At 39.6% G+C, this 17,478-nt stretch overlaps 2 protein-coding genes across 2 annotated transcripts in view; both read right to left on the minus strand.

The window, feature by feature from the left end:
- Positions 1 to 4,549, minus strand: part of lck (LCK proto-oncogene, Src family tyrosine kinase) — a 37,890-nt gene extending 33,341 nt beyond the window's left edge. Inside the window, exon 1 of the mRNA XM_017476623.3 lies at positions 4,394 to 4,549. The gene's annotated coding sequence lies outside the window, so the exon portion shown is untranslated. The remainder of the gene's footprint in view (positions 1 to 4,393) is intronic.
- A 7,844-nt stretch (positions 4,550 to 12,393) lies between these two features.
- Positions 12,394 to 17,203, minus strand: fam167b (family with sequence similarity 167 member B). The gene is made up of 2 exons (XM_017476995.3): positions 16,841 to 17,203; positions 12,394 to 15,127 (listed from the first exon to the last, which is right to left on the minus strand). Exons 1-2 carry the CDS (start codon positions 17,096 to 17,098, stop codon positions 14,864 to 14,866), a joined length of 522 nt encoding a protein of 173 aa, XP_017332484.1. The 5' UTR covers positions 17,099 to 17,203; the 3' UTR covers positions 12,394 to 14,863.
- Between the last annotated feature and the right edge of the window lie 275 nt (positions 17,204 to 17,478).

The raw sequence follows: 17,478 nt of genomic DNA on the forward strand, positions 1-17,478 counted from the left end.
GTAAATCACCCTGAAACATATCGCCTGCCAATCGTGTGATAATCACCCCTATGAAAACTGTGAAACTATGCTAGCTAGCTAGTTCTTTGCTCTACATGTTGGTGAAATCATCTAAACAGATGATGCCTTGTCCCCAGAAAACGTTCCCAGTAATAAAGACTAGAGAGCTAACAGCTTGCTAAACATTTCCTTCTCCACCAGTTTTATGTAAACCACCAAGAAACTCTACTACCTAGCTAGCTATCTAATAACAGCTGTCTAATTGCAGTGTTTGGGGGTCATTACTACCGAAAAGAATCCAGCTGGAAGCTTCATAATGGTTAATAACTTAATATCTGGAATTGTCTCCATGAATACCATCTTAAACGTTCCATTAAAGAGTTTCTATTACACAGCACCAGCATGCAATAGGGCCTTCTTTCATGGGTAGGTGATCACAACTGGAAAAAGATTCGATTAGATCAGAGAAGGAATAAGAAACCATTAAGAACGATACGTTCCACTAAACCGCCATTACAGACCATCAGAAACACACTAGAACTCTTTATAATGATCTCTAAGGATCATCGACGATTTAAAGCAGGTGGATATTTTTTAATAAGTTGTAGATTGGATGCAAATGCAAACACGTTATGCAGTGTAGTAATAAGTAATGAATAAAACACACGGTGGCGTGCTGTTATAGGAAAATAATCAACGGCAGAGTAGTGTGATGACGTGAAGTTACTGTTAGTACCCGGGAATTTGATTATTTTCATATGACGGCATGACAACGAGTGTTTTAATCCCGGTATCGTATGGCAATTGATCAATTTATTCATTAAAGAACGGCACGTCGTAGATTTTGTCCTTTTATAGTTACATTTAATGTTGTGGAACGCCCACAAAGCAAAATATTTCTCTCCGCCATTAGAGACACTGGAGACTCCTTCCGTTAAGGTTATATACAGAAAACTAGACCACATGAGTGATTTTTTTTTTTTTACCCGTTCATGTGGAGCGACCGCCGTACTGTACAAGTCCGTGTGAATGAGCTGTTGCTATAGAAACGATAACTTATAAACCTGCGCTACTGCCAGAGCTGCTGTTATAGAAAACACGTTCTGGTCAATCACGATCTACTGTGTAATCCTTTCTGGACTGATGTGGATGCTAAGCCTGATGAAACGTGATCTCAGCTGCATACAGGCAGAGCGCTCGGAGTCCGGAGCGTAACGTTTGATCCTCTGTGGATGATTTAATGCGGTAAAGGAAACTGCAAATCCTTCGCTCGGTTGTCTGAATCAGAACTCGGGTTTTACTGTAATATGAAAAATGGAAATAAAGCAGAGTCAGCTGTGGGCGTTGATTAGGTGGAAAGGGGTGTGATTTAAAAAAAGCAAGGTGTTTCCCGAAAACATAATTATAGAAATAAATGAGTGCATTTTCCAAAACCCACCACACACAGTTTCATTTCATGTTAAACTGAAATAGTTAATACGACGTGTCCGTGTTGTGTTGGAGAGACTGGGCCTGAATGGGACTTGGAGTTAGAATTGTTAGAAGTTTCTTCATTTCGAGGTCAATAAATGTGAGAAAAGCAATGAGAACCTAATTTCAAGCTAATAAACCTTTTACATCTCCATATCTTGGGAGGAAACATAACTTCCTGTTTGTATGGACACCTGATTAGATGATTTGCATGATCTCAAGAAGAAAAATGGAGAACAAAATATTGTGCTAAAACACGGCGCTATTTAGAATTTTTTTAAACCAAAAATGAATTGATTTAACTTTTCAGCTAATTCGCTTAGTCAGTCGATTCCTGGGCTAGGAGCGAATCAGACGACAGCGCTGTAACGTGCACAATGTACATTTTTTTTATCGCAATTTATAACTGGGATTTTAAACAATAAAGTACAATGTTCTCGTAGAGGGTGTGTTAAAGGATTTCTGGCATTTGTGGGACGTAAACTCGCAACCTTCCGATCGCTAGCACATAGCCATGACGTTACACTATAAACAGGGAAATGTGTTAAAACCATTCAACAATCGTGTAAAGACCGACCTAGATCTGGGAGACTAGTGATCGCTTGCCAGATGTTGACATGGTAGTTTGACATTTACAAAACGCACTCAAACCTCTTTTATATCCCCCCCCCCAAAAAAAATGAGAGAGAACAGACAAGGAAATGCTTAGTATCAAAACTTGCATGAGATTTTTTTTTTTTTTTTTTAATTGGATGATTCCAGCCAAATAAGGATGATAATCTTCTCAGGTCGCATTATGAAAAACAAAATGTTCATATGGGGTTAAAGTGGATGTGTTTCCATCTTTTAACTACAGATCGTTACGTCACAGAGTCTCATTAATATGTATAATTCTATATTTAACTCTATATTTAGGCAGCAGGACAATATTGCAACACCTGGATATAAATAAAGGCTACGCCACGCTGATGTATTTAATCTGTACGTATGTGCTCTTAAAGAGTATACGTTTAATTGCATTTTCTCATAAGGCCTCATCGCCCTAATGTGACTCATTAGTTTCTAACTCTAATGTAATGTCTCATTAGTTTCTCATTCTAATGTGTCTCGTTAGTTTCTAACTCTAATGTGTCTCAGTAGTTTCTAAATCTAATGTAATGTCTCATTAGTTTCTAACTCTAATGTGTCTCGTTAGTTTCTAATTCTAATGTGTCTCATTAGTTTCTAACTCTAATGTGTCTCGTTAGTTTGTAACTCTAATGTAATGTCTCGTTAGTTTGTAACTCTAATGTGTCTCGTTAGTTTGTAACTCTAATGTAATGTCTCGTTAGTTTGTAACTCTAATGTGTCTCGTTAGTTTGTAACTCTAATGTGTCTCGTTAGTTTCTAACTCTGTGTCTCATTAGTTTCTAACTCTAATGTAATGTCTCGTTAGTTTGTAACTCTAATGTAATGTCTCATTAGTTTCTAACTCTAATGTAATGTCTCGTTAGTTTCTAACTCTAATGTGTCTCGTTAGTTTCTAACTCTAATGTGTCTCATTAATTTCTAACTCTAATGTGTCTCGTTAGTTTATAACTCTAATGTGTCTCGTTAGTTTCAAACTCCAATGTGTCTTGTTAGTTTCTAATTCTAATGTGTCTCATTAGTTTCTAACTCCAATGTAATGTCTCATTAATTTGTAACTCTAATGTGTCTCGTTATTTTCTAACTCTAATGTGTCTCGTTATTTTCTAACTCTAATGTGTCTCATTAGTTCCTAACTCTAATGTGTCTCGTTAGTTTCTAACTCTAATGTGTCTCGTTAGTTTCTAACTCTAATGTGTCTCATTAGTTTCTAACTCCAATGTAATGTCTCATTAATTTGTAACTCTAATGTGTCTCGTTATTTTCTAACTCTAATGTGTCTCGTTATTTTCTAACTCTAATGTGTCTCATTAGTTCCTAACTCTAATGTGTCTCGTTAGTTTCTAACTCTAATGTGTCTCGTTAGTTTCTAACTCTAATGTGTCTCATTAGTTTCTAACTCTAATGTGTCTCATTAGTTTCGAACTCTAATGTGTCTCGTTAGTTTCTAACTCTAATGTGTCTCGTTAGTTTCTAACTCTAATGTAATGTCTCATTAATTTGTAACTCTAATGTGTCTCAGTAGTTTCTAACTCTAATGTGTTTCGTTATTTTCTAACTCTAATGTGTCTCATTAGTTTCGAACTCTAATGTGTCTTGTTAGTTTCGAACTCTACTGTGTCTCATTAGTTTATAATTCTAATGTAATGTGTCTCATTAGTTTCTAACGAACTTGTAGTGAGTCAATGACAAGGTCAATAAATGCCAAGCGATCTCATATTGAGAATCTGATACTGTATAAATTTATACACAGAATAAACCGAGTTTAAACCCAATATCTGTATATCTTGGAAGGAAATGTAGAATTCTGTCAATTTGTGATATATTTAGTGTAAAAATGTCTTTATTACAGATTTTCTGCCGTTTCCCTAAGAGATTGAAATTCATAATAATTGTAGTTAATGCTGTCATAATGTTAATAATTTGGTTTTGTTTACTGTACTTTAGTTTATTGGTCCATTTGTGACTTCTGGAGCCTTAATTTTTTTTTAAAAATCCCCTTTACTTATTTATCGAAGCTGACTTAGAGTATTAGAAGCCATGTTGGCTAATATATTCAGTACACGTACAATTTTCTGACAAATAAAATAAATATCTTGCTTTCAGAAAGCAGCATGGCTGAGAGGGTGTAGTTTTTCAGGGTTAGTTTTTGATGAAGTGCTACGAAATCCACCGTTTGTTTTTTTTTTTGTCCTTTTGTTTCTCATTCATACTGACAAGATTCAGATCACAATTCAGCTTTTCTCATTTCAATTTTCTCACCAGCCCTTAATTTTCTTCTTTGTTCGGGTCTTACCTGGCACAGCGCAGTTTCCAATCCAAGGCCTCTGATTTCATTGAAGGCACCGACGTCTTAACGCGGTCATATCCACCCGAATTCTTAGGATAAAAATGTTCAAATTGTGCTAAAATGGGACTAGAGAAGAGCGTGTGGCATCAGAGAGAGCTCTTCGCGAATGAGATTGCATCACATCCTTGCAAAAAAATAAACACACACACACACACACACACACACACCACAGGCAAAGGGTAGCAGTGTGAAGAGCTTCCTGTCGTTGTGATGTATCTCACAGGTGCCGTCCACGAGAACGCACACATACAGCTGTGCACTGAAAAACGTTAGCTAGATTTTAGAAAAACCAGGTTAGGCTTCCATTACATTGGGTCAGGTGTGTGTGTGTGTGTGTGTGAGCTCCATGAAGCTTTCAGAAAGCCACAAAGAAGGCTGTTTTTATCCGTCAGTGGAAATAAACATGCTCAATTTGGGGACTCAGAAATGTTCCAGTATGGAGTTTATCCTACTTTCACACATTCTGTGTGTGTGTGTGTGTGTGTGTTGGAGTGATGTCTTAAAATCGAATAGAACTCAATTGAGGAAGGGGAGGGGGTGGGGGGGGTGCAACATCGGTTTAGTGGTTTGGCAGACGCCCTCATCCAGAGCGACTTACATTTATCTCATTTATATAACTGAGCATATTATGCATATGGTTAAGGCCCACAACATTTGAATTGACGGCCTTCCGATTATGAGTCTGACGTCTTAACCACTGAGCTACCACTGACACTGGTTAGCATGTTTCCCATGCACTTCCGGGTTGGAATCCTGTCTTTGCTCTGTGTGCGTGGAGTTTGCTTGTTCTCCCCATGCTTCAACTCTGGTTTCCTCCCCCAGGCCAAAGACATGCATTGTAGGCTGATGGGTACTTGTAGAGTGTGACTGTGCCTTGCGATGGGTTGGCACACCGTCTAGGGTCTCCCCATCTTCTGCCCCGAGTTCCCTGGGACAGGCTCCAGACTCCCACGTGACTCTGTGTAGGATATGTGGAGCGGAAAATGGGTGGGAATTAAATTGAAAACACCCTGGATGGGACACCAGTCCATCACAATGCATCTCACACACACACACACACACACACACACACACATTCACACCTAGTGGCAGTTTAGCATAGCTAATACACCTACTTGCATGCTTTTTTTTTATTTTGGGAGGTGGGAGGAAACCAGACAACCCAGAGAAAACTCACACAGACACAGGGAGAATAAGCGCAACTCAAAACAGACAGAAAACCGAGCCGAGCTCAGGATCGAACACTCTATATAGCTATTTAACACAATAACTGCCTCTCAATAGGCCCGATTGACTTTTTTTCCAGAAAATTTTTCAATCAAGAGTATTAGAAGTGTAGAAAGAGTCCAAACTCCTAGGACATGAATCATGAACTCATGACAACTGATTCAAAGTGAAAATCAATCAGTATACGAGAAGGGGATGAGTTTCGTGTAACTGTGTGGCCATGACATCGTCTGTGACACTTTTTTTTTTAAATCCACAGCTGTAAAAATAAGAACAAATATCCTCCCTCGCTTGTCTGGAAGACGTCACAGCATCATTCTAATGGCAAATTCCCCTTACATCATTCAATACATCTGTCTTGAGTGATCTGTCACTGCTCACACCGCAGCGCTGTAGAATTCTGGACTCCGATTGGTCAGAAGATGTTGATTCAATGAAATCACTGGTTTAAATTAACGCGCTCGTTCGAATGCGTTATGGTTTCTATAGTAACAGCTCGTTCACAGGGACGCGTGTGACAGACGTTGGTGTGTAAGGAGATGTTTATGGAAGTGTCGTAAAGCTCCGTAAAGCTGGAACTTGACATTTCCCGACACCTTCAGGGCAGAGAGAAAAAAGAGAGAGAGAGAGAGAGAGAGACGAACAGGAACTATACGAGGAATAAAACACTTCAGGACGTGCTGTTGTAGGAAACTAATCAACTTCAGGGGGTAACAGGAGCTCTGCTTCATCACACCACCCTGTCACTGATTATTCTCATATAAATCTCTCTCTCTCTCTCTCTCTCTCTCTCTCTCTCTCGCGCTCTCTCTCTATCTCTCTTTGTCTCTCTCTCTATCTCTCTTTGTCTCTCTCTCTCTCTCTATCTCTCTCGCCACATTCTGCAGACGTTGCACGCCTCTTGCAGGAAGTCGACTAGCTCACTTGCAGGAAATTAGCGACATGCTCCAGCATTCGATGCTCAAACCTGGTCCACCACCTTCCCCACACCAACTCTGTGAGCTCGTGACTGTTGCACTGTGGTTAAAAAACCTGCATTTTTGTGGTGCTCATTGAACTGAAAGTGGGTGTGGGTTTGAACTGCACTCTATATTCAAGATCTCTAAACAATGGCAGATTGGTTTATTGATTTAAAGGGCATGGTGAGTTAAAGAGAGAGGTCAGAATGTGCACACACACACACACACACACACACACACACACACACACACATATTATGAAGCATGGGTTTACCTGCATAGTCCACGTTTACAGATCCTGAGATTACATCATTCATTTGATTAGAAATGTATGCACAATGACATGTTTGTAGATCCTCCTCGCCTTCATTTGTCCGTTACAGTCAAAAACCAAAAACCATTACAGTCAAAGACTGAGTGGGAATTCCAGTATGGAATTTTGGGAACTTCCTCTGACCAAACCCGTAAGTGTAGAAACTTCAATTTCAGTTAAAGATTAGGTCGATATACCGTACAGTATGCTAGCGTTTGCTAATGTTATCTAACGTCAAATGAATTGAACACTAACAAGCTACGCCGATAACAAGCTTCGTCATCTTCTCTATCTTGTAGCTATTTTTCTATCATTTATCCGTTTATTTTTTGCTCTTCATCATGAAACGTTAGCATAACATCAGCAAGAGGTAGTTAGCAAAGAGTTAGCAATGCTAACGTGTTACCATGATACAAAAGGACAAAAAGAATGGATTCATTCAAACAAAACAACAACAACAAGAACAACAATAATATCAATAATAATAATAATAATAATAATAATAATAATAATAATAATAAGTTGTTCATGTTTTTTTTTTTTTACAATAGCAGTGTTTTAAAGTCTTGCGAGGTTATTTTCATCCCAGATGAGGTGCCGCGGGCGAAGACTATTTTTATATCGCGCACTCGAGTTTCTGTGTCCGCTCTAAATATGACATCAAATCTAGAGACAAGGTCCTGGGTGTTTTCACACTTCCTGGCCACAAAGCCATCTCAAACAAAATGTTTACTTATGTAAAAAATACTATGTGATTTTTTTTTTTACGTGATTCATTTTATTTTTTAATGAATCAAAAACATTCATACACACGATTCATTAAACACAACGCACATTTTTTACATGATTAGTTTACCTTCACATGTAATTTCTACACATTCATTTATTTTCATGTGATTCTATTCACACAAATTATTTATTTATACATGATTTTTACACGGTCATTTCTTTTCACACATTTTTTTCCCTGCTTTTTTTACGCAGTCGCGTTTTGATTTTTGTGTAATTCATTTATTTTCCCTATATATTTGCACGTGGTTCATTTACTTCACATATGATTTTTTAAAAAGATGCACTTATGTTCATGTGAATTGTAAATGAATCGTTTAATTTGGATATGGGATTCGTTTGTTTTCACTTGTGATTTTTAGGATTCGGGTTTTTTTTATAACATTATTTGATTATTTTCTGATATTCTGATGTTGTCGTTTTGGGGTTTTTTTTCTCTTCATTTTCACATGTTGATTCTTACACATGTAAGGCATGCGATTTTATTTTTCAGATGTGATTTTCACACATGAATAATTGTTTTTCACCTGATCACATACCCTCAGAAAGTATCGAAACATCAAGGCCAATCAGAATTTCAGCTTTTATTTCCTGATATTTACATCTAGTGTACTGTAGATGTGTTTCTCACAATGTTTCTCCCATCACCTGCTGTTGTTTTGTCCCATATCTGCTTGTTAGTATACTAGTGGTTTCTTTGTTTTTCAGGACATTCCAAATTGTTGTTCGGGCTTTTTTTTTCACCCATAGACATCTTTCTGATCTTCATGTGGTTTTCCCTTTGTAACAACAAATGCAGTTTTCACAGCCGAAACCCAGGGCTCAAACCACGAGTAGAACTATTAATAGTGCACTAATAGATCTTAATAGTACACCTATTGTGGTTTTTCAAATATTCCCTTTCATGTAGTGCGTTATATACGTAGCTGTTTGTGAATGTAAAAACGTCTGCAGAGTTTCAAAAATCGAAGCGCACGACAAACGGAGTCATCGACTCCTAAAAGAAGGAAGCGATTCTGAACAGCTGAATCGACTCGTTAGTGATTCCAGACTTTACTTCCTTTACTAACCTACGTAGGTTTGTAACAAAAAGCCCCGCCTCCCGTCTTCATCGAATGCTCACTGACAGCAGTAGACCAATCACAACAGACTGGGACATCTGACCATTCAGAGCTGAGTATGCTCTCTGAAAGGAGGAGTTTAGAACGAATCCTTTAGAATGAATCATTTTTTTGATGAAAAATGAATGAATCATCAGTTTTTGACCTCGGATGTGTGTAAATCTATCGTATGGGACCTTTAAAACTAAATTAGGCACGTTTCAAATCCATAATAGGTGCCCTTTAAGATATTCGTTTCAACAGGGCACACCTTAGGAAAAAGAAACACCTGTCAGTCGCATGTTCCAATATTTTTGATCAATACGTGGATTTAAACAAAAGGTTCGATGTTCTAAGTGTTTAACACGTCTAGATGTAAATATGCGGAAACGAAAGCTGAAATTCTGATCTATTGTCTCATATTCGTCTTTTGCTCTCAAACTCAAAATGTCTGCATTGTATAGCAAAAACAAAAGAAATTGGCCTTGCTGTTCTAATATGTTCAGATGGGACTGTATGATCGACATAATCAAATGTGAAATGTCACTTTTCCATAAGGCTCATGGGGTAAAATAGGTTAATGAGGGGATTAATTCACGACTTTACTCACAGCTCGTATATGACTGGATGATGTGGTTTTGGTGGTTAAATTCAGCATTTCACAGGAAGTCCTTGACATTACGCAGTCTTTGTTATCTGGAACACAACGGTGTTAATGTCCTAATTTAGATCAAATGTGTGAAAATGATTGGTGTCAAAGAAAAGAAAAAAAAAATCGACTGAGACACCTGCTATTGTCACCTTTTGGCCCCCTGAGGCCAAAATAACAAGATGATATTTAAGTGATGGTCTGTATTTTGTCATAAACGCCTGGAGGGTGTGTTGATACTGAAACACATCTGTAACCCAAACCCTGGAGAGAGAAAGGAGACACGCTTTCAACAAAGAAGGGCAGATCTATACCAGTTAATTTACTCACTCTGCTCTCAGTCTGAATCTCTTTCACTACACACACTTCCCCACCCTCTCTGTCTCTCCCTCTCCCTCTCTCTCTCTCTCTCTCTCTCTCTCTCTCTTTGTGCTCAGTTGTTATTGTTATTGTATTGTAGTCTCACACAGCCACTCTTCACTACTTCCACCCCATTCCCACACATAATCGGTCTACTATTTATATTAAACGACTGCGATATCCATTTTAAAATCCTCTGTTTATATGTTCATCTCCATGATGATGAACAGTGATGGAAAGATCGTCACCTTTTTTTGGATTCATGTTTACAAACACAAGTCATTTTTAGACATCTTGTTAGTCTCAGGGCCGAAATGCCCTGAGTGTCATCTCTGTATTATGTAAATATAACTTAAACCTTTTTTTTAAAATGTTATTTGTGAGCTTCCCCCGAGACACATGAAGTCAAAGTGGATTAACAAATCACTGCTGTTTTTATTTGCATTTCACGTACTGTACTGTACTAGTGTACTGTTGTTGTTTTTAACCCACGATCAGATTTCCAGTTAATGCATCTATGAAGTAGTTTTACGCCAGCCAAGTTACTTTACTTTTTGAAGCAACAAATACAATTTTACATTTTTTATATATATATATTCCACATTCAACATCACTATATCATATTTCACTACATTGTCATGAATACAGACACTTATGTTGTTGTTCTTTTTGTTTGTTACAGCTTTTTGTTGATTTTCTCTTTTTGACCAATCCTAAACTGCAAACTTAAACCTGAAAAGCTTTTTACAAGTGGGACAGAATTGAATCCGATCCTACAGCTGACTAGAGGCTTCATGGTCTTTCATCCATCTTCTATACTGCTTTATCCTCTTCAGGGTCACAAGGAGGCAGGGTACACCCTGGACAGGGTGCCAATCCATCACAGGGCACTATCACATACACACTCACACACCCAGTCATACACTACGGACACTTTGGACACGCCAATCAGTCTACCATGCATGTCTTTGGACTGGGGGAGGAAACCGGAGTACCTGGAGGAAACCCCCGCAGCAGGGGGAGAACATGCAAACTCCACACACAGGGCCACGGTGGGAATCGAACCCCCGATCCTGGAGGTGTGAGGCGTACGTGCTAACCACTAAGCCACCGTGCACCCCATGGCCTTTCAATAGGACACAAAAAGGCTTTCTGGCAGTTTTAGGATGTGTACTCACAACCGTCCAGTCAGTCATTAGAAGATAATCAGAACCACTTGGTCAAAATGACCAATACAGATGTGAAAAAGATGAAGTAACTGTTTAATTATCTAAAGAATGGCATGTAAAATGATAAGTGTCAATATGAATACGTTTACATTTACCCTTATCTCTATCAATAAATATATCCTGATACTGGTTCACTAGGTCATGGACTAAGAATACCATCAATCTAAAAACACACAGACAACACAATTTTGGGGCTAATTTAAGTACTTTAGGAAGAGGTGGGTCTTTAAATGTTGTTTGAAGGTGAAGTTTGTTCCATCATCTAGGTGCAAGAACAGACAAGAGTCTTGATGAACGCCTTCCTTGTGACCTGAGAGATGGCGGGACCAGTCTAGCGGTGCTAGAGGATCGGAAGGAACGTGTTGCAGTGCGGAGTGTGATAAGGGAATACACTGTATAGCAATACACATCATGTTTTAATAGCTTGAACTGCTTCTGAGCCTATAGAGAGTAGAGTATAGAGTATTTATTAAATGAATTAATCCACATTTGCTTTGAGGACAGTTAGTACATGTTTATCAACAGTGGTGCCGTTGTTTTCGTCTTGTTTGTCTGCACACACCCCAACTTGAAAGGAAGCTGGAGGTCAAAGGTCAGTGTCAGCCTAACCAAATTCCCAGCAGAGGCGGCCTGGTTTGGCTTGAATTTGAACTTTAATTTAATTTAATCCTGTAGCTTTTCTGTAGCAAAGAGAACCTTAAGGTTACGCTGAGTTTCAACCCTGGAACATTAGCAAAACCACAGACTGCTGATCTCCAAGAGCTAAAACATGGAAGCTCAGCCTGTTTGTTTTTTATGACAATTCTCTAGCTTCTGAGATCTTTTGTAAGTGTTGTGAGTATAAAGTGTTGGACATTGACGTCATTAAACTACAGATCTTTAGATCTTCAGAAGACTCGATCTCTTACATGGTCTGCCTGTAGCTCGTGAGATTTCTCAAAATCACGAACTGTACAGTCAGCATTATAGATTTAACCAACTAATGTGTTGATGTTGATTGCTCTAAAGTAAATACTACTATCATTATTTACACATCTCACAAGTCAAAAGTAGTTGAGTGTTGATTGTCGTCCTATGCAGAAGTTAAGGAGCGCTTTATTTATGCTTTTTCCCGGTCGAAAGTTGGAAATTTTACTACCACTGCTGCATTTATCCCACATTTATTCCCAGTTTCATATTCCTGAATGAGAAATCTTTCCAAACTTTCCCCACGACGGATTCCCCATGAAATGACTTTCTATGATATGGATGCATTTATCTACAGATGGGATCATTTATATGAATCTGTGTGTATACTGGTGTACAAAAAGCTTTAGGAAGTTGGGCTTCATAGTGAGTTTATTGAAAGCATGTAGTCTTTTGCACATTCAGCCATCATTATTAACATTTTTTACATTTGCATTTTATGGCATTTATACAACTGAGCAGGTGAGGGTTAAGGGCCTTGCTCAAGGGTCCAACATTGGTAGCTTGGCAGTACTGGCACTTGAGCTCATGACCTTCTGATCATTAACTCAGAGCCTTTAACCACTGAGCCACCACTGCCCATTTCCATTAACATGGAAAGGAAAAAAATATATATTTATTTATTTTAGAACAGTTGTGGTTTTATTAACAATATGATAAACAGTTCGGCTTGTCTTTTGTCCAGCGTACAAGCTGTAACTAATCTCTCCCCGTATCTGACTCTTATAGTTATTTTTGGGCTTAAGTAATGGAGTGTCCGGAATTCTGAGCAGGATTTTTGGGAAGCCGCCAGATCGGGATGAGAAGGAAAGAGAGTGAGAATCAATCCAGCTCCACGAACGATGTCTGTTTCGACGTTTCGATCTCAATGCCAACGATCACGTCCATGTCTTTCTTCATGACTGGAATTACATCGGTGTTCAGCTGATGTCAGGAGAAGCATCACTGTGTTCTTCATCAACTCAAGTAATTTTACAGGCCCATATTAGGTTTCATGGTGACAACAAAGTACATGAAGCCTGAACTTCCCTAGAGGAGTGCACTTACAGTATAAGGAATTAACTAACGATGGGGTGTTGACTAATTTCCAAATACAGCACATCCCAAAGTGTTTTATTCGCCTTATATTACAGAAACTTGCCAACAATTACATCCGTTAAAGAATGGTCATACTTTTTTTTATTCATTTATAGTTGTGCGTTTACTGTTTGCCGCATGTCTAGGAAACAAGTCAGGTTCCTGCTATCACTTATGTTATAGCAGCTACAGTATAAACAGCTCTGCAGTGTAAACTCCTCTGTCCTAGAGGCGTCTGAAACCTCGTAAGATTACAGCTTTCCGTCTGACGGATACAGAGCGCTGACACTGAGGTCTCTTTACAGAAAACCCATATCAATGATTACACACGGTTTACGCAAGTCCCTGTGAATGAGCTGTTACTTTAGAAATGATGACGTATCAGAGCAAGCGCTTTAATATGAACAGCTGCACTACTGTCAGAGCTGCTGTTAGAGAAATTTAATCAGCACCTTCTGACCAATCAGAAGCCAGTATTCAAAATCGCTATTGTCAAGGGCCTCCTTGATCTCAGTCAAATATTTCAGGGTTTTTACCTTTTGTAGTTATGGAAATGTTAGAGACTGGGATCTTTTGCTTGACCCAAAACTACTTCGTTATTTCCGTAAACAGTGACGGTGTTATTTGTGGTCTTGTGTTCTGTTTCGGTAATGTGACATTCGAGTATTTTTGTAACAAGCCGTTGGTGTCAGTTGAACCACTAATTAACTACTTCACTTTCTGTTTCGTTCTCGGGTCGAAATCGCCTGAACGTAACCCGTGTAATATACAGAAAGTCCTTGTTCAATAGAGAAAATGAGCTAAGCGCATAAACTTTAATGCTGGAACGAAAGAAAAAGAAGAATAATTTTTGTATGGTTCCGCTTTAAGTAAAAAAAAATAATAATAAAAAAACATTAATTTGACCTGAACAGAACACACACCTTAATCTACTTATATGATGTTCTTCATCGGTTCTATTGACTTTCTTACTGTTATTTACACCCATGATGTTATGACACTCAATATTAAGGCCACATGACAGACATTGGAGTCCCAAAAGTTGAGCTCAAGAAGATTAGTGTCCACAATCTGAGGCTTGGTTTATCTTTGGTAGGCGTTATGGCTTATATCCTTGGGAATGGTGTTCTCCAGCCACCATTCGTCTTTTTTTTATTATTATTAAATTTGTTGATCCTCATTTGCTTTGAGGACGGTTAGTACATGTTTATCAACAATGGTGCCGTTGTATTTCTTGTTTTCATCTTGTCACCCCAATTTGAAAGGAAGCTGGAGGTCAAAGGTCAGGGTCAGCCTAACCAAATTCCCAGCAGAGACGGTCTGGCAGTGCTTGAAATGTAAATTTAATTTAATTTAATCCTGTAGCTTTTCTGTAGCTTGTAATATATCTGTATTTTAAGGTCTTTATAAGGGTGTTTTTAAGGCGTCACGTTCTCTAGCAAAGAAAACCTTAAGGTTACGCTGAGCTTCAACCCTGGAACATTAGCAAAATCACAGACTCCTGATCTCCAAGAGCGAAAATATGGAAGCTCAGCCTGTTTGTTTTTTTCTTTTATGACAATTCTGTAGCTTTTGTATGCTGCAGACCCCATCTCAAACGCATTATGGCTTTCAGAAGTGTTGGACACTGACGTCATTAAAGCTACAGATCTTTAGATCTTCAGGAGCTGTGAACAGAAGACTCGATCTCTTACGTGTTCTATTTGTAGCTCGTGAGATCGTTCGCTCTTCGAGGATCCGGAGTTGTTCAGCAGAGGGAGAAACGGCGGGCATTGAGGTTCATCTTGGTGAGGCCGAGGTGCTTGAGCGGTGTGGACAGGGTGAAGGCGGCCTTGAGCGGCACGTCACACAGCAGGTCACACTCCTCACCCCACTCCTCAAGCTCGAACGCCGCGTCATCCAGCATCTCCCGATGTCCATCGCACACACGCTCCACCTTCAGCCGGTGCAGCTCACCACGCAGACGGATCAGCTGACGCGCCAACCGCTGGTCCTGCAGCTGCATCTCCCTCTAACACACACACACACACGCAGAGGGAAGTTGTGTTACATATTAGTCAACGCAACTAAATTTATAAATGTATATAAACGTAAATCTATCATTTACTGTTGATGCCAAATTGATGATTCCACAAATTGATGGAATACTTTTAGACGTTTCTGATTGGCCACTTGTCATAATTAAGAGTTAATTGGGGGCGTACCTATGGCTGTACCTTTTTGCCCTTTATACCATGTAAAAATCTAAGCAACTCAGCCAAGACCTCATAAAAAATCGGAGACCTCTACAAGTCTGGTTTCCAGTTTCCAAATTGACTGAAGGTACCACAATCATCCGTTTAAACATCTATATGCAAATATAAATATCATGGGATAACACAGACACTGCGTCATTCAGGTAGGAGACACAAATTAACTCCTAGGAACAAACTTTGGTCCAAAAGGTTCAGCTGAACCCCAAGACAACAACAAAGGAAGTGGTGAAGGAGTTGGAGGCGTCTGGTACCAAAGTATGTACAGCCACCATTTCAAGGGGCCTTTAATCACCATGGCCTGAAATGCTGTCATGGAAGGAAGAAGCCCCTACTACATGACTTGCATGTGATCACCAGCCATTTTGGAGAAGTGTTCACTGGTCAGATGGAGAAAAACGGTGAGGGTTTTAATCTGAAGAGCATAACCCCCACTGTAATGAGTCTTTAGTGATCACATATACATTACAGCACAGTGAAATTCTTTTCTTCACATATCCCAGCATGTCAGGAAGTTGAGGTCAGAGCACAGGGTCAGCCATGATACAGCGCCCCCTGGAGCAGAAAGGGTTAAGGGCTTTGCTAAAGGGCCAACAGTGGCAGCATGGCAGTGCTGGGAGTTGAACCCCCGACCTTCTTCTCAGTAACTCAGAGACTTAACCGCCACGCCACCACTGCCGGTGATGGAGGTGGCAGCATCATGTTGTGGGGTGTTCTGCTGGAAAAGCGACTGGATGAGTTCACAAATAGATCACAACCCACAAGACATCAACTGGAAAGTTAAAATTTGGTCAAAAATGGGTCTTCCAGCAGGACAGTGATCCCAAACATACAATACCTCCAAAGCCCTGACCTGAATCCCATAGGAAATGTGTGGACCGAACTGAAAAGGCACGTGTGAGGAACGAGGCACACAAACCTGACTGATTTACACCAGTTCTACCAGGAAGAATGAGCAAACATTCCAGCAATGTATCGCGAGAAGTTTGTCAAAGGCTACAAAAAGCAATTCCAACAAATACTAACAACGCGTGTGTGTAAACATCTGAGCCACTGAAAATCTGATATAGTAAATACAATCTGAAATAAACAGATCAGAGATCTTATGGGAATAGTAGTGAAAAAGTAGTGACCCTCAGTGACTTAGCACAGGAAATGTACGGTGTCATGGAATGTGTGAGTGAAGAGATGTGAAAAATTGAGCTTGAATGATTAAGTATATGTAGAAATTAAGAATGATTACATTTGTTAATTATATACATAATATTATATATTATTCCCAAGGAACGTTGCATATATATAATAAATAAATAAATAAATAAATAAGTTGCTTATTTAATAATTTGTTTGATCATAATGATATTAATGCTTTACATAAAATAGTATAAATAATAAATGTATCATCATCATCATCAATAATAATAATAATAATAATAATAATAATACAGAAGCCTCAGGGTTTATTTCCTCACCAGTTCGCTTCGGAGCCACTGCAGCGCGTCGTCCATGGACCGGAAGCCACAGATGTCTCGTGGGCCGTCGCGGTCCTCGCGCTCTGCGGTTACGTTCGCTTCGCGCGCGTCTCGGCAGCCGTTCCACGGTCCGCTGCGCACGCGCTCCTGCCACTCCAGGTAAGAGGGTCTGCGCGTCTGCAGCTTCAGCTTCTCGGTGAGCGCCTTCACGCTGTCCAGGTCCTCCTCCGAGCTCTCCTCCGGCTCCTTACTGTTCATCTCCGAGCCTCTGAGTGCGCGCGCGTAACGGAGACGCGTCTGGTCTCAACACGAGCGCGGAAAATATTTTTAGCGCTCGAGCACGCACAGTGTGTGTGTGTGTGTGTGTGTGTGTGTGTGTGTCCGCCCACATGCCACTGGGAGAGGAGTACTGTACTGTAGGTGTTGCGGCTCATGATCACTTATTCCCACGTGAGAGAGGAATGCAGGGCTGCAGCGATACATCGTCTGCGACTTGATATCGCGAGTTCTTCGATATTGTCGTTTCAGTCCAAATTATATAATCACGAACAAAGCCGTGCTTTTATCCCACAGCGCTGTTGAGTTCTGGATTGTGATTGTTCCGAAGGTGTTGATTAAGTTTCTATAACAGCAGCTCT

This window comes from Ictalurus punctatus, chromosome 9, assembly GCF_001660625.3.
Source record: "Ictalurus punctatus breed USDA103 chromosome 9, Coco_2.0, whole genome shotgun sequence".
Lineage (NCBI taxonomy): Eukaryota > Metazoa > Chordata > Actinopteri > Siluriformes > Ictaluridae > Ictalurus > Ictalurus punctatus.

What these genes read in the sequence shown, in the direction of transcription:
- fam167b (XM_017476995.3), bottom strand. Translation starts at nt 17,098, where the DNA reads ATGAACAGTAAGGAGCCGGAGGAGAGCTCGGAGGAGGACCTGGACAGC. An exon ending in AGTGGCTCCGAAGCGAACTG is followed by an intron (nt 15,128 to 16,840) that starts GTGAGGAAATAA and finishes TGTGTGTGTTAG; the next exon opens with AGGGAGATGCAGCTGCAGGA.